The following is a 23,535-nucleotide window of genomic DNA, read 5'->3' on the forward strand; positions in this document are numbered from 1 at the left end:
ACACCTTTGTTTTACACAAAGTCTTTACTGGGAACAAGTTTAAAACGTGTGTATATCTAGGCAATAAATCCTCTTGTATATACGAATGAATATTACCAAAACAAGAGGTGTATTCAATTGTTCATTAGTATAAATTAGCGACTGGCTTTGTAATTGCTGTGTGAAACGAGAATATCTTGTACTCACTTTGCTTTCTGGCTTTCCACTCTAACTAAATTACAGTACTGTATTTCACTAGCTGCAGTGTTCCATGAAAGCTGAAGAAAGGTCATGTATCTTCATGACACTGTGATGTAAAAGGTGCATCTGTATCTGTCAGACTCAGACTGAGAGTCAGTCATGAGTGTGCATGGCGGTGGTTTGGTTTCGCAGCGGCGTGGGGTGCAAGCATAGGTGCGACACGGGCTCTGATTCCCGGTATCATCATCTTCAAACCTCCCCTGTGATACCACAGCACGGCGGCCCTGTATTGTATCAAGACCCCGAAACTCTACTGAGTTTAGTTTCACGTGTCAGAGGAATTGTTTGACATTTTTATCAAAAGAGTGGGCTTAAAGCAGTGTTTTTAAATGAGAAATTGACACGTTTTATGGCATTGTATTACAAAGCAAGGCTTCTCCATTCATAAAGCACACTTTTCATGCTTTTCAGTATATCAAAGAAAGCCAGACTGCCAGTGTGTGCAGTTAGCCTGCATCATTTTGAGCTTTTCAAATGTGGATTTTGTACCAAGCACAGCATTTTGACAGTCCCAAAGATAAATGCAAAACATGATTGAACATCAAAAACTAGACTTTTTCCCCCCCCTCTGAATCTTAAAATAGCTTCAGTAACTATCTGAAGGATCAAAATTACGTACATACAATGGATTATGATGATTCTAACTAAGATAAAAGTGATATTTATAGGACGATTTTAAGAATATGAAAGTGATTGTTGTTTTTCAGATGGATCATTACAGAATCAACATTGTTTTGGTGTAAAATTAGTTACGAGCAAAACCCCTTATGGAGAAATATTCGAGTAGAAGAAAACGTCAACGGCTCAAGTTTGCTGCTCAAACTATAGCACGGAGGTATAATCGGCAATATAGAGCTATGCATTCATTTAAGTGCTGGACTAAAAGCGCCACCACTTTAAGGTCATTTTGATTCATTTGTACTAATTTAAAGTTTTTAATTTACTCCATTGTGGAGACAAATGTTGCAGTCTTTACCCACCTTACATATCATACAGTCACAGTTACTGGTTATTCAACAAAATATGTTAATGCAACAAAATGAAACAGACATGAATATGTATTGTATAGTATTAATTCAATTAAATGTTAACTAGAGTAAAATATATATTCAAACAAAAAGATGTTTGTATTAATAAGATAGTAATATAATGTATGAAATTGTAGAACATCATTGTACTCATACATTAACTACATGTCGGGATATAAATTGGTATCATTGGTATAAAAGCTCTGAGCTACATCGCTGCCATTTATCAGCAACATATTCACAGATGTGCATATATATAAGTGTACATGAGTACAGTGCTTAGTAGTAATAGTAGCTGTTTTTATGTGCTATTGTGTTGGCTGATGAAATCCTCTTTATAATTAATTCTTGTATTTCAATTTTTAAAAAACCTACATTTTCTATTTGGGAGGTTTCAGGACTGACATCAGATCGTACACTGCAGAGTTAAGGGATTAATTATAGCTGTTATATATTTTTATATACAAGTAACAAGAAAACGTGGTTTTAAAAAAAGGCAAACGATGAATGTCAGTGTAAATGGCGAAACCACAGACTGTTGTTGAAGATCAATAAATTAAATGGGTAACAAATATATAAATATTACATATTCTTCCTAATCAGACAGGTCAATGCTTAAACTTGATATTTGGTCAGGCAAAAAAAAGAAAAGAAAAAGTTCATCCCATTGAAGCCGTCTAAACATGAGCCTCGTGAATTTGGAATTACAGTCTCTAGCGAAATAACTTAAATGTTCCTTTAAAAAAAAAAAAAAAAGTCACTTATAACTTTTTTCCCCTCTAAACTTACATGAGACTTCATAAGTTTATAACTGTGGGGCACGTACAGACAGTAGACATTTGTAACCAACTACTCATTTGTCTAGCTGATTTTATCAATCGCTGATTCATTTATCAGGAAGATAATGGCTCATAAAGCCACTTTATTTAGAAGATGAATTTCAAAGCCCATCGTGAAACATGCTGTACTAGGAACTCTTTGTTGCTGAATTTCTGCCAGTTATTTCATCTGCCTGCCACATGTGAAGCTGTGTGTACTGTAATGTAGAGGATTTTGTCCATAGTTACTTTAAGAGAGCCATGGACAGGTGTGTGACCCCTTTAGTGAGACTCCTAGGTGTGTCTGCTGCGTCTATAAAAACCCATCTCAAGGCGTTGATAAAATAAACACTTCCTCCGTTCACATCTGTGACACACTTTCACACACACACCTGTAATGCAGTGAAAACAATGAACGTCTCATTTGATATCATCTCCTGCATAAACACCGTCAACATCTTATGTGATATTATCAGCGTAAACACAACTCTTAAAGGCGCCTTGCAGACAAACACAAAAACACGAATATGCGGTTGAGCAGAACGCCGTTTATTCTTTTCACTTGACAGACTCGAACATCATGCATCCAAACTTTACTTCTTTTTCCTGTGCGAGTTACAAAAACTCTCCCCCAAAAATTCATAAAGTCACTAAAAAGGAAAATGTAAGATTTCTAAAAACCATAAACAGCACAACCTTTAAGAAAAATGCTCAAAGAACCAGGAATGGAATGTCTTTCACACATTTGAACAATGTAGTGTTATTGCACTAGCTAATGTTTTAAACATTTTTAAACTGCATGTTTCATTTAACCCACTAAATTTATGTTCTGTCAGACTGAAATGTATCTACTTAATGCAGTTTTAATCCATAAGAATGTATTCAGAAACTGCATTAAGAGCAACACTAATCAGTATGCAGCTTTCCTATCCTTTGGCGCCATCTTTAGCCCGTGTAGGGGAACTGCAGAAGCAGTGCTTGTCCGGCGTTGAGCTTGAGGTCTTTCAGGTTTACAGTCGAGTCCACCTCAAAGTCTTTGTCAGTTGACAGCTTCACCTTGGCCGTTTCTGGTAGCTCTACCCCCTCTGCACAAACAAAGGTCGTCAAGTTTAAAATAAATAGCAGAGTTAATAGATATTGCTAGATATCGTCAGTAGACATGTCCGTTGAACTGTAACTTGCCTGTGGGTTCCAGATTTAATTTCAGCTCCTCGAGACCATCTCCCCAGTTTACAGCTGTTATGTATCTCTCGCTCTGATCCCACACACGAAGGAAAGAGAGAGACTTGGCAGAGCTGTAGAGACCATAGTAGTCGCCGTGCAGGAGGGAGCGCTCTTTGCCTCGCAGGTCACTGAGGGATCTGAACCACTTCCTTATTTCAGCGTATTCAGTATGGTTAGACTGTAAATGAAATTCAAGAAAATGCTTTACTGCACTTAAAGCAAACAAACGCTTGATCAGTGACAGACTGAACACACCCACACTTACCTTAGCACCGTCAGTTTCTTCCTTCTCTACATTCCAAACCATCTTCGGAGCTTCTCTGGTCTGGTTTGCTTTGTTGCTCATCTGATTTGCCTGAAGGCCAATTTCATCTCCGTAGGTAAACACAGGGGTTCCAGGCAAGGTGAAGAGCAGAAGCTGGTAGAGACGAATTAGGCCCCAAGTCGTTGCCCGTTTAGACAGATGGTCCTTCTGAGCAGCACCGAGACCCCAGCCTATTTTTCTCTGCTCAGAGTGGAGGGTCTTCAGGACCTGAATGCGCTCTTTACCTGCGGATATTCAGGTACCATAATCATCTACAATGCACCTTTTTGACATTTACTTAGGATTATTGTCACTAATAATAATAATAATCACTACTATGCAAACAGTAGCAGCCTACCTTCCGTGTTTCTACTGAGCAGGTCAGACAAGATTAGATCGACACCAGAGACATTGACTAGCTGAGACACCTCATTAGCTGAAATATTGTTGACCACACCCATCAGAGCCCTAAAGAAAAGAGAACAGGATCAGGTCAGTCTAGAACTTGTACTTGTTATACATCTTGAAACACTTCCTTGAATGTTGATGGGACTATTTTTCATGTCCATGTTCTCTCAGAACAAAGTATCCTGTACCTGATATTTTACTGATGCTTTTAAAATGACTTTTCCGGGACAGATAAGCCCTACAACTTTGTTATCTGTGTGGATAATAGCTAAAGTTAAGAATCTAAAATAAAATACCCCATTTAGTGGTCAACATTGTTTACTTGTGCTGAATCAAAGGTCAGAACATAGCAGCCACACAAACCTCTTCTTGGTGTCATCAGTGCCATTTCCCTGGACCGCCATCCGCAGTTTGGCCCATTCAGGACTGATGGAGGCAATGCCAAGGTCAGATATCTTGATGCCATCAACACCCTTACTCAGCCAGAACTCAGCTGCAGTCTGGAAGAGAACAGATTCAAATTAACTACAGTGGCAGCAAGACCCGAATCTACACCACAGTATATAATGTCCAATTTAATCATCTGTCCATGGGGCAAAAAGTCAAAAATGTGCCATTTGTTTATCACATGTAAAGATAGTGATGTTGCTTAATATGCCTTCTTACTGCAAATAATTAAATCTGTGTGCTTACCTTGACTTTTTCCATTATTTCTGTAAGGTCTGTTTTATCAAACCACACAGGATTTCCTTTGTAGTTTGGAGTCAGGTCAAGCACCACAGAAATGCCTGAAAGAAACAGCAATGTTTGCTCACATCTGGCCCTCAAGAGTACAGAATCCAGCAATAAATAGAAACCACTCTTAATGAAAGAACAGCGCACCAGTTACTCTTTTAGTGTGAACGATTTAGCAAGTAACTGATCTGAAATCAGACAATTACGTACCCTTTTTGTGGGCCGCCTTCAACAAGCTGTCGAGATCTTCAGCTTTTCCAAGCTCTGCACTAATTTCTTGAAGGTTCAGACCAGTCATCTGGTCGGCCTGGACAGTATGAAGAGGTCCGATTACCAGGCTTTTCACCTTTAGCTGGTTAATGTCATCCAACTTTTCTTCAACACCTGAAAGAAAAAATAAGAAGAAGAAAAAAAAAAAGGTAGTAAATAAAATGCTGGGTCAGTGTAAATTTCACATAAGGCAGAAAAACGAGGGTGTGAGCAGGTTAGGGACAAAGGACAGACAGCTTTAGACACATGTTGATAGTTCAGACTGTAGCACCGCAGTGCTTGCAAGACTATGTGAAGGATCCCAGCCACTCCCTCTGCTGCCCATGTGAAGCCTGAGCACAAGGGTGGCTTTGATAAAGAGAACAAAACTGAGTCACATGGAGTTTTTGGAATTCCACCCAAAGCCTGTTAAAACCAAGTGCTCCCCACCAGTTCACTTTATGAACAGTAGTAAGCACTGTTCTTCCTTCCCGATTTTAAAAGCCTGCAGTAAACATTTTTTTTGATATGTACATCTTGATATATTCCAGAGCTGCTCAACTTGGCCATATCTGAATAGAGATATGAAACAGATGACGTGTTCATTTTTTTCTTCTTCTTTTAAATGGTCTTAAGACCTTTAGTCAGACTTTGGCAGCCTAGTCAGCAATTTGATATCTAGACAGCTGACACAGGCCACAGAGAACTAATGAAAGCCAAGAGACGGTCACAAGACGTTATCCATGCAAGTCAGAGCATGTTACCCAACTCAAGACTGGGGCACTTTAAGTGCAACCTCCAACTCTTATTTTGGGAATAAACATGGCAGCGCAATAAAAAAAAAAAAAAAAAACTTTTTTTTTTAAACTTGCAAGAATAAAACCACTTGATCAGCTTCATAAGCTCTCCACAAATAGTCTACCTTTCAATCCTTCAGAGAACGCTTCAAGGTCAGTGATCTGGTAGACAGGCCCTTCATTCCACCAGTTCATCGCAGGAATATCCTTGCAGCGAGGAGCCTGGACTATGATTACAATGGCTCCAGCAAGCATACCAATCCAGCCCAACCAAAAGAGGACAAGAAGAACCCAGCGGGTCCTCACCCATCTGTGGAAGAAAATAATAATGTAAAAATGTCCACTTATTTTAACGCCCACAGAGGAAGACGGCTCTTAGCTGCAGCTCTTACCCTGGAGTGCCAGCAACCTTCATCAGCTCCTCTTTGGACAGCCCGGTGAAGGTAACCTCATCATCGGGAACTTTCAGCTTGACGCTGCCGTTTTTCTCCCCGCCTGGAGCCTGACCGTCCCCCGTCATGGGCTGCTTCTCTGGGTCGAGCTCGTTGAGCTCCACTTCTTTCATGTCGATCTCTGTGTCTTTATTCATGGTTTAACTGGAGGTGGAGCACAAAGGAAAATTATGAATTAATAACTGTATCTGCAAAAGCACTCTCATTGGCTAACACCCAAGAGCTAAATAAAAACAAGACCACCAAAAGGAGTATAGAGTTTTTGTTTTTTAAGGCAGCACCGGCCAAGTCTCATCCCCTCGCCTTTTGTCCACCCTTATGTAACACATCCCCCCCTACACAGGACATACAGGCAACGACTAGATTCATTAAGGTAACCCAGTTTTTATGTAGGAATTAAACAGGAGTGGCGGTGCGGTTCCCTACTTAAATAGACACAAGCTCTTGTTTGTTTTTCCCTTACAAAGCGCTCATTAAAAACTACAAACAAACAAACTAGTTCATGTCAGTCACACTTCAAAACCCACTCAAAACGCTAGCAACAAAAATATCAGCTGTAAAAAAAATACATTCAAATAAACGGAAGACCCATTCCTGAGATGCTCATATGTTCCACCGGTGTCTGATGAAACAATTACTACTTCTTACGTTAAGCAGTCAGCCTCGAGTTACGGAAATACTGCAGCTACCCTTCATAATAAGAGCATAACAATAGCAAGCATAGACTTATTAAGAAAACGATTTAAACAAATGTCACGAGTAAACGACAGTGAACATTTGTTAGTTAAAAAACAAACAAAAAAAACCCAACAAGTAGCTCTCTGACAGTCTAATATAACATAATACACACATGGCTTTAAGATTAAAGGGGTGTAAAGCGGAAATTTAGTAGTTGACCGGTTTGTTCCAGTTCGCTTCAACAGTCATTAAATAAAACCTCTTCAAACAAGTACACCGTAAATGTCTATGAAACTTTCACCGAACACAAGTTAAAATCGACCCGGTAGCAATAACAACTCCAAAAACTGTGTGATATCGTATAATTCCATCTTCCTTTAAGATGATGAAATCAAACCCATCCCTAGCGTCATGTGCTCCTACACGAGGCAGTCTCTCCGGCTGTGAGCTGAACACTACTCCCGCCGATAACACGGCAGGTCTGAAGTTACAGAGTGGCAGAAAAGTTGATGAAGTAAATCAAATTTACCTGTAAAATACAATGTATAGTCCCGGTTTGGCTTTTACTTTACAGCCGATTACCCCTTGTTCTCTACTAAGCGCGTAGAGAGGATCAGAGCGCGTATTTGTACCCGCTCGTTTCTCCGCCTACTGGGGGAGCCGGTAATCCCTCCCTCTCTCTCCCTCCCCCTCCTTCGCTTGCTGTCTCTCTTTCTTCCAAGAAAAAAACCTAACAAACAAACTAATAAACAAACTGAACTCCATGCTCCAAACTAAGAAAACTTTGTTCTGTTCCTTCATAATGGTGTCAATGAAACGCTCTACAAAATGCTGTTCACTTATCAGTTATTATACAAACTGAAGATAATCCAGTTTGCTTCACAGGCAAGATGATTGGTAATGTGATTATCTTCTTCTGATCAGTGGAGATTGCCACTCTGTGTTTCACTGATCTAATTTCACGCCTGAGGGCCTTTCTGTCGCCTTCTTGTTTTTGTTTTACCATATAGACCTTGTTTGCAGTGTTTAAGTGTAAACAGCTGACCACTTAGTCTCCTGTGATCACGCTGACTCTACAGTACCAAAACAACAAAATCAGCAAAATCCCATTTGAGTTGAATTGTACTTGCAATGCTTCTCCTGGGAGCTGAGCAACAGATTAAAACTGAGCATCTTTTCTCTGTAAAGGTATAAAATATGTTGTTGGAGCCTGGTTGAAAATGTCAGGTTCGTGCTGCCGTGACTTTATTTTCTGTGTCGATTCTGGGTTAAAGCTGGTCACACTCATGCCGATGACAGATTATTTCATGCCAGGTCTAACAATGTATATCTCTGTTGGAGACAATATTTGGGCGCAGCCAATCTAAAAACTAACATCCTCCTGTCCCAGATGGAGCTCTAAATCTTTCTCCAGCTGTTGTTGACCTTCATCGAGTTACAGTAAGAGAAGTTACAAACAAACCCTACAGAATTTACTTCCTAGAAGTAACAGTAGACTTCTAGGAAGAGAGTATGTGTGTGGGGGCATGTTTTTCACCCTAATTGTCCAGTTTGCTGTACACTGATGTGATTTATTATGACATACAAGTTAGACAGAATGAAGGCAGAATGCTTGGATTTATAGTTGCCGTAAATGTTTGCATAAATGAATCATACTCGTGTGTGTTTCATGTAGTGCAATAGTGCAAACTTTGATTTTACACTTTGCAATTCTCCCTCTGCTCTTACAGTGTAACTATAACAAAGAACCTTGCTGGCTGTCTGTGAGATAGATGTGTTATCTGTGTCTTCTCAGGCTGCTTGTTGCTCTCTACTCCTCCATGTCTGCACAGTGTTTTTGCCCTTTACACGACCCTGGTGCTGTTTCTTTCTGTCTCTACTAAGCAGGTTCAAGTAAACAACTTGCAGTGACAGGTAACTGCAGAAACAGTTAGTAACATGTTCATGTAACTGAACCCCTGCATGTGTATGCTTGTTCCGTGCTTGTTGCCTTCACAGATGTGACATGTTACGGCACTTAATTTCAAACTTTTTTTTATCTGACTACTTAATCAGTTTTTTTTGTAGTGATACGTCCAGTATAGTCCACTGACTCCAACAGCTCGGGCTTTCAGAGTCCTGTGACGTTACTGCAACCCTTACTAGTATTTATGTACACCTGGCTAGTTTTGGGTTGGGACCCCCTTTTGGGTTCAGAGCTGCATTAATTCTATGCAATATAGATTCAGCAAGGCGCTACAAACTTTCCTCAGAGATTTTGCTCAATATCGACATGATAGCATCACTCAGTTGCTGCAGATTTGTCAGCTGCACGTGCATGATACGTTTCTCTTTCCACCACATCCAAAAGGAGCTCTGTTGGATTTAGATTTGGTGACTGTGGAGATCATTTGAGTTCAGTGAACTCTGTGTCCTGTTCAAGAGGCCACTTTGGAATATATACAGTCAGACAAAAGATAAACTAGAGTGGTGACTATCTGTTGGCAAGCGGAAAGCCTTTATGATCGGCATTAAAAAGTAGATCGAATATGAGTGAAAACATAAAGAAAGATATACAGAAGATTTTTGTGTTATAGATCAGGCCATGATCTTCTTATATGCCATATTTGTCTTCAGGGACTATTTTATGTCTTCCAGAAACAGTGTGGTGCCTGTTTATTTAATTTTCAGACTTCACCACTGGTACATGTTCTTCTCCATGTGGATATGCCTCGGTCAAACCTTAACCAGTGGTAGGGAGGGGTGTCTAATTTAGGATGTGTGACATTAAATCTATTTATACTCTGCTGTTATTCAGCTTAGTCATTGTGCCAGGCTTTTGCTACCTGATGTCGCTAATTTTAAAACCTTTCTAAATGTCTTCTGCTGACTATTTAAATATGCCCAAGAATAAAATCTAACTTTATAACCAGTGTTTGGCAGCTGCATATCTACATGACGCACTCATGCTCACTTCTCCTATTTCATCAAAGTCAAACACACGCCATCTGTTTCTGTTTTTATCTCGGCCTGTTGATCATGTGTGCGTAAGTGGCAGAGTCAGGTTGTAACAGAGCTGCTGAGCATTGGCTGATGTGGACACACTGTGCTTTCCAGCTGGGAAGTATTGAGGATACAAGGAAAAGTTGCGGAATATGCTCTGTTTTTCTGTAAAATCAGCAGAACATGTGGGGAAAACTGGGAGGAGGAGTGAGTAGATCAGGAAACAGGAGACTGGAGGAGGGAGGAGAACTAGGAATGAGGGGAAAGAGCAGACAGGCAGAGAGAGGGCAGGGATGTGTAAACATGTTTTTGAGCTGAGGGTGAGGAATATATTGGAACAAAAATTTGGAGCGGAGCACAGCTCGGGGTATTAATGGAAGCAAAGCTTAGAGCGACAGAGTTAGTGTCAGTTAGTGTTAGTTAGTGTCCTTTTCACACATGTTGTCTCAGCCCTGTGAGGTTTTCAGTTCTGCTTAAACAGAGTTTACAGGATAAATTGGTCAAAACCTAAGCAGCATCTGAATCCTCGGAAAACCGAATCAATCCCAACTTGGCAATAAAACAAGAACGAAAGAACATTAGCCATCATCACAACAAGTTCACAGAGGACACGGAGGGACTGATTCACTCCTAGACTTGTCTTCTTTGTTTATGCCTTTGGCAGAGGAGGAGGGGATGTTCTGCTGGAGTCTATAAGCCAGCACACAGACCCCCACAGCATAATAACAGAGAGGAAAGAGGGCCAAAGTTGCTGCATAGTTTGTTTTTTCAGTGGAGGGGGGAAGAACACAGGGATTACTGTACAGTACCTGTGGTTCAAGGTCACAGTTCACATTACCATAGTAACTGATTGTGTAACAAGATCAAAGTAGGGCAAATTAGGAGCTGATTAGAAGCACTATGTGAAAACTTCTTGCTTAGATTTTTAAAGTTTAGATTAGTGTCAGTCAGTCAGGGCTCGAGTGACCATCTCACTGAATGCAGTCATTCATGCACACACACATATATGGCTACACCAAGAATCGTCTGATCCCCGTGAGAGAGTTTATTTAGTAAGACAGCATGTGCTTGGGAGGAGAGGGAAAAAAAGGAAAATAATCAGCAGTTCAGACCAGTTCAGACCAGTCTGGCCGAGAGCTTACGCTTTCATCTCATTGTTTCAAGTTCCCTGCAGTGAGCTCTCGCATTCAAAGTTCACACCGAACGAATGAAGTTCGGGGAAATGCTGCTTTAATCTCATCTAAAAAGTGCAAAGGTGTATTCACAGATTGATTTGTTCACCTCTTCAACAAACATGAGCATGTTTGTCTTTTGGATCTACAGCCAACAGAACACGCGCGGCTACATTTTGTGTCCTGGATAGAGGGGAAAGGAAGAATCCACCAATGTGCTGCACTGGTGATACAGAGAATGACTTACAGAGCGAAACATACAATTAATCAGACTGCACGTGGACTTTGAGCCATATTGTTTAACGTTAGCGCTCTCAGTTATGCAACTAATATATTGTCCCTCAGCGGGGATATCTGATCTTGCCGACTGTACATTTCGTAACTTTTCTGCTTGTACGCTCTCTCTTCTTCTGATTGTTTTTCTGCCCATTAAGCAGCGCCTCCTGCTTCTTCCTCTGACAATGAGAATGAATGACCTAGTTTCCTCTCACAGACAAAGAGTAGCCTGTTCGGTTTGGAAAGCCTCCCTCTCTTTAATTTTGCATGAATGGAGATAATTAGTCAGTTCTCCTTAAAAATGCACCATTAAGAAAAAAAAAATATATATAAACGATCGAATATAATACACCTCACACAGATGCGGGACACACTGCTGAAATCACAGAGCACACAATACTGTAACATACACACGACTTCTGCTTTTAAGCTCTGTGAAAAATATACTTGACATATTTAAAAGAATTCCTTCCTTTGTATTCCCATCACCTTCTCTGCCATTACAGCATTTTTCTGCCCGGTTCTCTAAACCCTCTCCCCTCTGTTGAGCCCCTCTCTATATAACTAACCACCTCCTCTTGTCAGCAGGAAACAGTGGTTGCAAATTATGTAAGAAGGCCCCCTTTCTGTGATATGAATGCAAAACAGCTGAGCCATGTGAAGAGCTTTGCGACAGCTTCTCCTGTGTGAGCAGAGTGGCGCAGCGGAAGCGTGCTGGGCCCATAACCCAGAGGTCGATGGATCGAAACCATCCTCTGCTATTTTTACTCGTTCCACCCAAACAGAGATTAGACATCCTGCACTCCGCACGGACGATCTGATATCCTCGTGTTGGCGTTGTTCCCACATCATCATAATAAATGTTGTTCCAAGTTCAACATTGCAAGTGACCAATCACCTTCTTGTGACGTCACACTTCTGCGACTTCGAAATACCCACCTTAAAACAAATTTTCTTCCCCCTAGCATATTTATATTGTTGTTTCTGAATACTGTTCTTGTATTTGTTTATCTATGCATACAATTCTTTTGTAAGTACAACACCATTATTGTAGTACTGTTTAATTCCATTTGTATTGTACTGATGTTTAATTAAAGGTTTAAAAAAAAAATTTTTTTTTCTTCACTTTTGCCCGCCTCTGTCTGTCAATCCAGCGCTCCGCTTCACTTGCGAGAAACCGCCGCCTGTCCGCCGAATTTGTAGTCCTTTTAGGATACGTTTCAAACGGTAATTCAATTCAATTCAATTTTATTTATATAGCGCCAAATCACAACAAAAGTCGCCTCAAGGCGCTTCATAGGTACAGAGAAAAACCCAACAATCATATGACCCCCTATGAGCAAGCACTTTGGCGACAGTGGGAAGGAAAAACTCCCTTTTAACAGGAAGAAACCTCCGGCAGAACCAGGCTCAGGGAGGGGCGGGGCCATCTGCTGCGACCGGTTGGGGTAAGAGAAGGAAGACAGGATAAAAGACATGCTGTGGAAGAGAGACAGAGGTTAATAACAGATATGATTCAATGCAGAGAGGTCTATTAATACATAGTGAGTGAGAAAGGTGACTGGAAAGGAAAAACTCAATGCATCATGGGAATCCCCCGGCAGCCTACGTCTATTGCAGCATAACTAAGGGAGGATTCAGGGTCACCTGCTCCAGCCCTAACTATATGCATTATACATATGTTCCTCACTTGGCTTGCTGTTTGTTTGCTAGTGATACGCTACTTGACGACAGCATTAGCTAACCAGTGTTCTCTAGACCAGCGTTCCCCAACTTTTTTGGTGTTTCGTGGCCCGGGGGTTGGGTCAGGCAAAATTGCAGGGACACCGTGTAATTGTTGTCCCTGGGAGACTGTGTAATTAAAACATTAACACGATGGCCCAGGACAAATTTGTAAATTTCTGGATTACTGTTAATCTCCATGGAATCAAGAACTCATGTCCAGTTTCACAGCTATGGACCAGTTAATTATGTTTCCAGGTGATATTTTGATTCACACAACCATTAGTCTAGGCCTTTTAGTTCAAATTCTATTCACTTATGTTTGTAAAATGATCAGGGAAGCTACTGCAATTTTGCCTGACAACATTTTTATGACAGCTATATTCACCTGTACATTTATTATATATTATAATACATTGACACGCAATTCTCTGGAGAACACTGGTTCGCAAGTAGCCTATCACTAGCAAACAAACAGCTATCAATTTCAGCCATTTCAAGGAAAATATATGTATAATGCTTACTGTTTATTAAAGAAAAGTGTCTTGAGTGGAATTCAAATTGCTGGATCGGCGGACAAAAGGCGGTTTCTCGAACAACATTTGTTTTTGAAGGCGGGTATTTTTCGAAGTCGCAAAAGTATGACGTCACAAGAAGGTGATTGGTCACTTGTAATGTGGACCCTGGAAAAACATTAATTATGATGATGTGGGAACAACGCCAACACGAGGATATCAGATCGTCCAGAATGGACATGCAGGTGATCTATATGGACCTGAATATGACATTGCAGCATGACTACAGCCTGCTGAGCTGAGTTTCTTAGTCTGTCATTTGGTATGCTAAACATTTTTCTTATAGTTTAGCTGGTAATTTGCCAGAGAGACAAGCAGAACCAATAAAGATGACAACGGACCTGTGAGCGTCAGCCTAAACTCAGAATCTTGTTAAAAGCTTTGAGAGGAAGGCTTTGGACCATTGAATATGAGGATCTTCAGGATATTTTGACAATTTCAAAGCCTTTGTGTTGCTGTAAATAGGTGAATCAGATATAGCAACTAAACAGGCCTCTGATCATTACATTTATATCCTATGGGAAACAGATAAAAGCTTAGGAATACAGTGGTAGGGGATGTTAGACAATATGCACAGCTGGAGCTTCCTCAGTACCGTCTGTTGTTGTTCACTTTGTTCTATTGTCTCAAAAAGGGTATGTCCAACACTTTTATGTGCCTTTTTTTTTTTCTTTTAGCGTCATCTTTGATGGAGAATATGTTTCCTTTTAGCATCACAAACACAGTTTTGGGGGGTTTATATGAGGAAAAACACAACAAGTCATACAAATAAAAATGAATATCTTAATTTAAAATGTTTAAATTAAGTGTCTATGCTGTGTTGAAAACTACGAAACATTAGAGCACCCCCTGGAGTATTTCCCTGATAATTACATGTTTAATACAAGTTGGAGGGCATTTTTATGACTGTGACAATGTGACTAATCAACGGTGACTGATCGACAACAATATTAAAATCAGAGAAAGGTAAAGTGAGTAACATTATGGTTACAGTGGATATGGATACGGTTGGTCCAGTCCTGTTATCTTCATATATTCATAAAATTATTGCTACATAAATTTATATATCTATATATACTTTTAATATATTATTTCATCTTACTATTCCAGTTTTAACAACATTTGAAAAAACTACCACATATTGAATGGCCAGAGCCTTTCTTTGTGTAGTTTGCATGTTCGCCCCGTGTTTGCGTGGGGTCTCTCTGGGTGCTCCGGCTTCCTCCCACAGTCCAAAGACATGCAGTTAGTGGGGTTAAGTTAGTTGGTAACTCTAAATTGCCCATAGGTGTGAATGCGAGTGTGAGTGGTTGTCTGTATGTGTTATCCCTGGGACTGGATCCATTATAGCTTCTTAGATTTAATTTATATAACAAAGAAATAAAGAAAAAAGTACGTAAAAACCATGGACTCATTTTTTAAAAGTATTTTTTTAATGTTTAATTTTATTTTCATGTACCTACTGGAGGAAATAAATTGTTTAACATTAAACTGAATAGTTTGACGTCTCGTCTCTCCTACGTAATCACGCATTCGTACACGTCACCAACCAGGAAATGAGTACATCCACGGAGAGGAGGGGCGAAAGAATCACAACAGAGCCTTTGACCGTTCGCGTTTTGTGCCGCTAAAACCACAGCGCCGTTTTTCTTTTATTGACGAGAGCAAATATGTCACGGAAACTCAAAGAAGACTATTATCGGTTCTTCTCCGTTGCCGACCCACGCACACACGAGAAGGGCCACACCGAGTACAAAGTGACGGCGAGGGTGAGTTTACACTGTTTATCTCTCCTTAGCTACAGCGTCATTAATTGAAACCTATCGTAGAGTCGGGTGTAATCATGCTTAATGACTACGTGGTTAGCTGTTTTGCTTATTACTTGACAAAACGTATTTTAACTTGAAATGCGTAGCACAAAGGTGTTAGCTTAGCGCTGTTCTCTTTGGTCTTTAACATCAGTTAAAAGTAAGTGACTTGGTATTATTATAAGTAGTGTTCATTTCTAACGAAGTAGAGTGACAGGCGCCCGCAGCTAGCTCATATAAATAAACAAATAACTATACAACGGGCCTTTTATTTGAGGCAGTGGTGCACAATGAGCAGCCCAGTGAAACAGAGAGAACTTGTGATCCAGTTCATGAGCACCCGCATGACTACAGAGGCATGCGTATAAAGTCAAAGAGGATCAAGCACTCATGGCTCTCCCTTAAATTTATCATTTAAATCGTGGCCTCTGCAGTGTTGCCAAAAAGCAAACTTGCTGTGTCTCATTGTTAAACATGCAGCCAGTTAAGCGAGTTTTACTTTATATTCTATCATCTGCAGTTTGTGTCCAAGCGTCACCCAGAAGATGTGAAGGAGGTGGTTGTGTGGAGGAGGTTCTCAGAGCTGAAGAAGCTCCATGGGGAGTTGGCCTACACACACAGGAACCTTTTCAGAAGAGAGGAGGAGTTTCCACCTTTTCCCCGAGCACAACTTTTTGGTACATGAGTAAAGATTGTGTTATGCTTTAGATTCCTGCGGAGCCTTTCATGCAATTGTTGTGCTTAATGTCTTTCATTCCTGTTTTGAGACTTTCGTCACAATTCTTGTGACATTTCCTGTCAGATTTCCTTGTCTTTATGAGAAGTGACATGTTTAGGGTCGGTCTTTTTGCTTTGGTTTGTGAGTTTTGCCCATCGTGGGCTTTACTTTAAAGCAGCTGTGTTGTATGTTTTTGCTGATGAACTGAGGGTTGTCTTGTGGTAGTGTGGCCGAGCGGTCTAAGGCGCTGGATTAAGGCTCCAGTCTCTTCGGAGGCGTGGGTTCAAATCCCACCACTGCCAGCGTGAGGTGCTCTTTTAAAATTTCATTATTTACAGCAGGTAGCGCCATTTATTTTAATCTGACTCTTCCTGACAGAACCCCAGAGGGATTTGTGTCTCTATTTAAATATCTTGAAGTGACTCATGAAACTAATTATCTGAGAACTGTTCAAAATGTTGGATCAGACCTTTCCAAAAATGTGCTATATGTGCTAAATTTGTTATAATGAGATGCATTGGATATGCTCTTTTAAAATTTCATTATTTATAGCAGGTAGCTCCATTTGTTTTAATGTGACCCTTCCTGAAAGCATTCGAGGGGAGCATGTGTATGTTCTCTAGAGATGCTTTGCCTTCCTCCTGCACTCTATTTGCATGAGTGTTGAAAATGAAAAGCAGCTGTGCTGTATTTTTTATCAGATCATGCTGATGAGAAAAGTCTGAATGGGAGGTGGGCAGTTTTGTGGTAGTGTGGCAATTATGCAAACCTGAACTCTCTTTGGACCTTGTTGTGATGTGTACAGCAACATCGACCAATCAAAGTTAATTTCACAGTTAGCATGTCAGAACTGTGGAGTACAGTCCTCCCTTCAAATGTATTCTGAGAAAGCTAAAATGAGGTAGGATAGTGAGTCGTAGCCTTTCAGCAGGTAGTGTGGCCGAGCGGTCTAAGGCGCTGGATTAAGGCTCCAGTCTCTTCGGGGGCGTGGGTTCGAATCCCACCACTGCCATGTAAACATTTTCATTTGGCAGTGGAGAGAAAAAAGGAAGTTTAAGACACACCTCTATTTGTCTTTATTAGAAGCATCATGTTTAGGGTTGGCCTCCTTGCGAAACATTGTGTGTAAAAACTCAAGTGTAAATATGGTTCAGCAGGAGCAGCACATTCCGGGAATGGTGCGACTCCCTGCACAGAGTTTTGTTGTCGATGGAGACAGTGTCAGGTAACTCAGTCTGTGGTCCGCTGTTCCTCATTCTCATGCTGGTCCGTCAGCCAGCTGAAGAGAAGAGCAAAGTTATGGTACACAAAGAGCTGAACTGGCTTCATTTTTCAGTGGTTACTAAAATCAAACTGCAAACGCAGCAAATCAGTTGAGCCATACCTATAAACAGTCATGATTCATGAGTTCATTCAACTTTTCATGCCCTGCTTAATATGATGGCAGCAGTTTTAACCTCGACAAATGGCGATTACTTAACACTAACACTAACGGCAGCTTCAGAAGTGAAAAAGAAATTGTAACACTTCCCTTTTGTCTCTTGTAACTTTAGGAAGGTTTGATGGGGCTGTGATAGAGGAAAGGAGAAAAGCAGCAGAGGCCATGCTTCAGTTTACTACCAGCATTCCTGCTCTGTATAACAGCCCACAGCTGAAGGAGTTCTTCAGAGTAAGACACACTCAGAGAGGCACTCTTACAATCAAAATCAACCATTACTCAAATTTCAACAAACATTAAAAGACGGAAAAGAAAAATGAAACGTGTGCCAGGTTAACATTCGTTATATTACCAGACCCCTTTTCTCTAATGCTGCCAGTCTATCCCTTCCCTTACTCAGGGTGGTGAGGTAACAAGGCCTCTGGATGCCACACCTCTCTCTTCTGCGGGGCCTCTGCCTCCTCCTCTCATCCCCCTCCCCAACCGTAGGGCATCAGACTGTGAGCCTGCTGAGGAAGAGGAGGGCAGGGAGGCTCCCACCTTGCCCCAGGATCTGGGCAATAACCTGAGCTTAGAAGTGGGAGAACCAGAAGTGGCAGCTGAAGCCTACAATGAGATCGGAGGATCTCCAACAGAAGAAGAGCAAGAGGAGCTTAGCGACACAGAGCTGGATGACCGAGGTAGAAATCTCACAATGTGTGATGGTCTGTTATGTCCTCATTTAATTCTTATATTCTTACAGTTGTTCTCACTTTTTTGATCCGTGTTTTCCCTCCAGTCCCATCTCCATTCACGGACCCCGAATCAAAAGAGACCCAGGAAGAATTCGACTCACTGTTTGACTCTGTGGCTGAAGGACTCCCATCCCCAAAGGAAGAAGTTCCTCCTCCACTATCTGATAATGACTTGGCTGTTTTTGATCCCTGCTATAAACAAGGTGATGCCAAAATAAATGTGAATTTAATCATATAAAGCTGATTTTAATCTTCCCGAATATGTGTCTTATCCATTAACGCTTTTACTTACTGTGTCAGTGGATAAGAAGATGTCTGTGATCAGTGTTTTTTGAGGCTTCCTGATAACATATACTAGTGTAAATGTCTTTATACATTTATGCTGGAGCTCTATTAGGACTTAACTGCTGTTTCTGGTTAAAAGCATCACAATCAGTGATTTATTTTAGATAGTGACTTTTTAAAACCTAACAAATAAAACATAAGACATAGTTCACTAAAGACAATATCACTACTACTACAATATCTCTTTTTCTTTGATTTACAGATAGATCCAATTCTTCCACCGACCACTCAGAGTTATTCTCACTACCATCAAACAGTGTGGACGGAGAGGACGGGGGTTACTTAAACCAAGCTGCCAAGGAGCTGACAGCTGCCATGGAGAGGGAGAAGGAGGGAGAAATTAGTTCTGCCATTTGTGGATACAGGATGGCAGTGGATATTCTGATCACTGGAGTACAAGGTGAGCCCTCAGTGTACAAAAGTATCAGTGGGTGGGTGGAGAAAGAGAGAGATACTCCTGTAAGAGGTAAAAATACTGATGAAGGAGCCGAGGAGGTGGTTACTACTACTTACTACTACTACTAGGTGGTTGTCGCAGTGTTGGAAAATTAGAATTACTAATCTGCTGTGAGCATTCTGAGTTCAACAAAAACCTTTTATGTTTTTTTCACATGGAGCATTTTACTCGAATGCTCTCTGTCATGTCTATTTCTGCGTCAATTATTAAAACAGCTTTGTTGCTATGGCAATAGACCATGAAATCAGTTCGTCAACTGCAGAACCTGCAGAATGCCAGACGGTGCACCGTGTCCAAATGAAAAATAAATTGTGCGGTTAGGTTTACAGCTGTGACGCCTCACCGACCATATTCAAGCACTTTGTCCGATGTGCTGCTACCACGCCGATAAATGCGCCGTTAACAACTTTACTCTCCTGCGTTAGCTGTTATTTTGCTATAAGCTGTTGTGTTACTGACAAGTAAGTTCTGACATCAGTTGTCTATGGTGAATTGTGCGTTTCTTTATGGCCAAAGGGAAGTGTTGCACTTGCAACAGTTCTACTCTTCGTCTAAGGAGCGTGGATTGTGACCTACACCCATTTTCACACCTTGGCTCGTGTAGAGGATCATTAGGGGGTCTATGACCCTCCTGGGGGACGCGCCCCAATGTCTAGAGGACCAGAATCAACTTTCAGCATGTCGACACGCACCGTGTGGCCTGATGTGCAGGTAGTGTGGCCGAGCGGTCTAAGGCGCTGGATTAAGGCTCCAGTCTCTTCGGAGGCGTGGGTTCAAATCCCACCACTGCCACTTTAACCTTTTCAGGTGTGGAAAGTACAGTTCAGTAGCTTCATAAGAAGAACTGTGTTTAGAGTTGCTCTTTTTTGCAAAGCTTTGGTTACCTCTTTAAATGCAAAGATGCTGTACTGTATCTTTTTCATGTCTGTGTGGTCAAGTGGTCAGGAGGGTAAACTCTGCTAACCCATTAACCTTCTGACAGTGGGCTGGTGTTTTTTTTGCAAGGTAGCGTGGCCGAGTGGTCTAAGGCGCTGGATTAAGGCTCCAGTCTCTTTGGGGGCGTGGGTTCGAATCCCACTGCTGCCAGGGTTGTTTTCCTTTTCCTAATCATCTGTATATTGTAAAGCACTGATAATGATTTGTATTATGCTTTTTTATGCTATCTCTCATACAAACAGCAATATAATGGTAGATGGTCATATTAAATGATAATGAGGTCAGTGCATGTTTAGACTCATGGACTCAGACTGCTGCAAACACTATGTTTCCAACACTTAGCTCTGTATGATGTCCATCAGGTTGGATGTGCCTGTTATGGACACCTCAGACATAGAGTTCTGCCTTTTGTTTACGAGGGGGGAGCCAATCAGAAGAAAGCTGTATTAAAAGGAGAGGTTGGGAAGCTGTAATAGCTTGTCTCAAACAAATAAATAAGGATTATTTTCATATATTCTAGTTGAGTCCAAGAATGCGAAGTTAAGAATGAGCATAACGTGTCCCTTTTGTTGTCTTTGTCAGTCTCCTCTGTTCTGTTACACTTTTCAGATAAACCCTCCACATGTACAATATTATACACTAATCATTTTTATCACTGTGTCTATGCAGGAGACACTGATCCAGTACGCAGGGAGTCTGTGATGCGAAGGACGGCGCAGTACCTGAAGCACGCTGAGATGTTGGTCGAAAGGCACTCCTCACCCTCTCACACTCACACACCTGCACATGCAGAGGACCACTAGATGCACGTTCGTGTATTGACGCACAATGTACAATATATGAGAGAAGCTGGAACACAATGGAGCTCAGGGTCGTGGCATACACGGGCATGTCACGCAAAGGCATACTGACGAAAAGTAGAGATAAACAGTTTCACGGATACGTGCACATACGGACATTTGGACCGTGGCATTCCCAAATACAACCGCATCCACGTGGAAATGAAACAACATGGCACAAACATACAGACCCACACGTCTGAGGTACACACTACAGTACAAACTGGATCTTTAGTTGCCTTTGTTTTGAAAAACTTGTGACTCACAAAATCTACATATACAGAAACTGAACGTAGCTGTTAACTTATTGGATTAATGCATCTCTTCTTCTTTTTGTCTTTCCTTTACATTGTCCTCTTCTTGAGCACAATAATGTATAAGTGTATCAGTGATTTACATTTTTGCACAATCTTTTGTTAATAAATATGATTTTAATTTAAGTGAGTAAGATTCCTTCGCTTCTTCGCTACATTTTGAAACACTGGCTTCACTGCTTCAGCCAACAGTGTTACCAAGTCTGTAACTACAGCTGTCCACAATCAGTCAATCAATTCAAAATAAATGTGGTTTTACTACAGGTAAGTAGTAAAAGTGCAAACAGTGTCAACACCTTTGTGCTATTTGGAATAAATCACTCATTTTTTAATAAATTAAACTGAGCTCTATCTTCTAATTACCTGTTTGAAATGAGTACACGTGACATAATTGCAGTAGTCACATGAATAAATCCGATTTTGAAAACGATGGCAACATATAAAAAGTACATTAAATCTCCCTAAAGAATGGTTGTTTTCCTCAGTAAAGATGCAAATAATCATTTTGCCCCTTAACAGATCCAACTGTCTTTTATTATCTAATCTAATAAGGGCACACAAATAAATTATTAAGGGGATTATGTTGTCTTTAGGCCTTTCATGGTCTTATATTTGTCTTTTCGGTTCAATATAAGCAGCAGATAAATAAAAGTGTGCCCATTTTGAACTACAAATGCTGAATAATAGTTTTGCGTGGTCTGCTTTGATTTCACTGTTTGGCTCAGGAACTGTTCCAACAACTGCTGTGTAACGTCATGTGCTAGCTGGAGCAGGAGCCTGACCAGGAGTCATGCTAACCATGCCACCTTGAAAACACTGATTCAAACTAAGTAAGCTTGGATGATTAAGACCAGTGTGACAAAAAAGTACTGGTCATACCTGTAAAACAGGTGTCTCCCTGTTGCAGGCATAGATACTGAAGGTTTTATCTGTCGCACTGCATAGGGGGTGGGTCATACTGAGCATTTGGACTATGAGGGCATTCACTTCATCCTGTTTCTATTTGGAGGAATGAGACTATTCCCAGTGTCCCTCACAATCGCGTTGCATGTGGGTCTGCAGTAGCAAGACATTACCTCTGAGAGGCACTGTTGACTTATTGGATTATAATCACTAACAAACGCTGTAGTGCAGAAACTCATGCTCCCTGTTCATGTTAAAATCAAGGTAAATGTCATATTTGTTTTTCCCAGATGAACAATTTTGAGCACAAAGCAGTGAACTGGGGAGGAAACTGAAACCTACTTGTAGCCGAACTCTTCTGCCTTCAGCTATACTACTTAATGAAAAATTGATGCTACAGGTTTTGCTTTTTTGCATGCCGAGTTGGATGTTAAAAAAACGGCAAGATGGTCCAAAAAATATTGTGACTATATCTGCATATACTTGATCAGTCAAATCAATTTTTCATGCATTTTTGTGACCAAGTATGTAAATGAAGCTAAACCACGATACGCACCGACTACCTTTTTGTTAGGGGATATTTTGGATGTTTGACTAAGAGGAAAGAGATGAAATGCCAAAAAAAAAAAGATGGAAAAGAGAAAAAAAGATCACAGCCAGCACCAGAATCCCTTCTCTGGAGAGGAGAGAGGGATTGAGTGAGCGCTGGAAGGACAAACAGATGGAGAGGTGACAAAAAAAAGGGAGGCCAACGAGAGGAAAAGGCTACCCTTTCTCCCACCACATCGAGGGGTTGCAGAGTGTGAGACATGACAGAAAGGACGGAGGAGAGGGGAAAAAAGACGGGATGAGATTAGAGGATAAGCAGAGATCATCCCTCCATTGTTAAAGGGATGGGAAAAAAGGACCCTCCCTCTTCCTCTATTTTCCTCCCCTCCACCATACCTCCTCTTTTTTCTTTTTGCATGCTTTGTTTTGACCATTGTAGTGAGCTTGAAGTGGATGGAGGGATGGCGAGAGAAAGCAAGAGATAACATTGCTCCATCCTGTTATACATCCCTCTTTTCCTCTCATCTCTCCACCTCTCTACCTTTCTCTCCATCTCCCCCTCGTTCTAGTGCTCCACCTGTGAAATGTAGAGGATGTGAGATAGGAAGATGGAGAGACAAAGAGATGGAGGGAGGGTGGGAGGTTTGAAATCACAGGGGGGGTAGAGCCTCACAACATTAGCATGCTGAGAGTGTCAGCACTCTCCTCTTTTTTTCTCTCTCTCTCTCCCTCCATCCCCATCCCTCACTCCGTCTCTTTCTCCTCACTGGTCACTGCAATTATACCATCAAAACACTCCAGCCTGAGAGCATAATAGCTTCCCCCTGTGCGTGT

At 41.1% G+C, this 23,535-nt stretch overlaps 2 protein-coding genes and 5 non-coding genes across 7 annotated transcripts; 6 read left to right on the forward strand and 1 right to left on the reverse strand.

The window, feature by feature from the left end:
* Positions 1-2,614: 2,614 nt before the first annotated feature.
* slc3a2a (solute carrier family 3 member 2a) lies at positions 2,615-7,548 on the reverse strand. The gene is made up of 10 exons (XM_085451513.1): positions 7,463-7,548; positions 6,196-6,399; positions 5,929-6,113; positions 4,968-5,141; positions 4,716-4,810; positions 4,386-4,522; positions 3,973-4,082; positions 3,576-3,859; positions 3,269-3,488; positions 2,615-3,171 (listed from the first exon to the last, which is right to left on the reverse strand). Exons 2-10 carry the CDS (start codon positions 6,390-6,392, stop codon positions 3,032-3,034), a joined length of 1,542 nt encoding a protein of 513 aa, XP_085307639.1. The 5' UTR covers positions 6,393-6,399; positions 7,463-7,548; the 3' UTR covers positions 2,615-3,031.
* A 4,504-nt stretch (positions 7,549-12,052) lies between these two features.
* Positions 12,053-12,124, forward strand: trnam-cau (transfer RNA methionine (anticodon CAU)). Its single transcript has one exon. It is a non-coding gene; the product is annotated as a tRNA-Met (tRNA).
* Positions 12,125-15,212: 3,088 nt separating this feature from the next.
* On the forward strand, positions 15,213-21,375 carry snx15 (sorting nexin 15). The gene is made up of 7 exons (XM_085451516.1): positions 15,213-15,429; positions 15,989-16,145; positions 17,740-17,855; positions 18,025-18,304; positions 18,403-18,561; positions 18,906-19,103; positions 20,766-21,375. Exons 1-7 carry the CDS (start codon positions 15,331-15,333, stop codon positions 20,897-20,899), a joined length of 1,143 nt encoding a protein of 380 aa, XP_085307642.1. The 5' UTR covers positions 15,213-15,330; the 3' UTR covers positions 20,900-21,375.
* On the forward strand, positions 16,407-16,488 carry trnal-aag (transfer RNA leucine (anticodon AAG)). The gene has a single exon. It is a non-coding gene; the product is annotated as a tRNA-Leu (tRNA).
* On the forward strand, positions 17,117-17,198 carry trnal-aag (transfer RNA leucine (anticodon AAG)). Its single transcript has one exon. It is a non-coding gene; the product is annotated as a tRNA-Leu (tRNA).
* Positions 19,871-19,952, forward strand: trnal-aag (transfer RNA leucine (anticodon AAG)). The gene has a single exon. It is a non-coding gene; the product is annotated as a tRNA-Leu (tRNA).
* On the forward strand, positions 20,165-20,246 carry trnal-aag (transfer RNA leucine (anticodon AAG)). The gene has a single exon. It is a non-coding gene; the product is annotated as a tRNA-Leu (tRNA).
* Positions 21,376-23,535: the final 2,160 nt, after the last annotated feature.

The sequence above is a fragment of the Copadichromis virginalis genome, linkage group LG3 (genome assembly GCF_057382275.1).
Source record: "Copadichromis virginalis isolate Kocher_CV1m ecotype Utaka linkage group LG3, C_Virginalis_male_GT1.1, whole genome shotgun sequence".
In the NCBI taxonomy this organism is placed as follows: Eukaryota; Metazoa; Chordata; class Actinopteri; order Cichliformes; family Cichlidae; genus Copadichromis; species Copadichromis virginalis.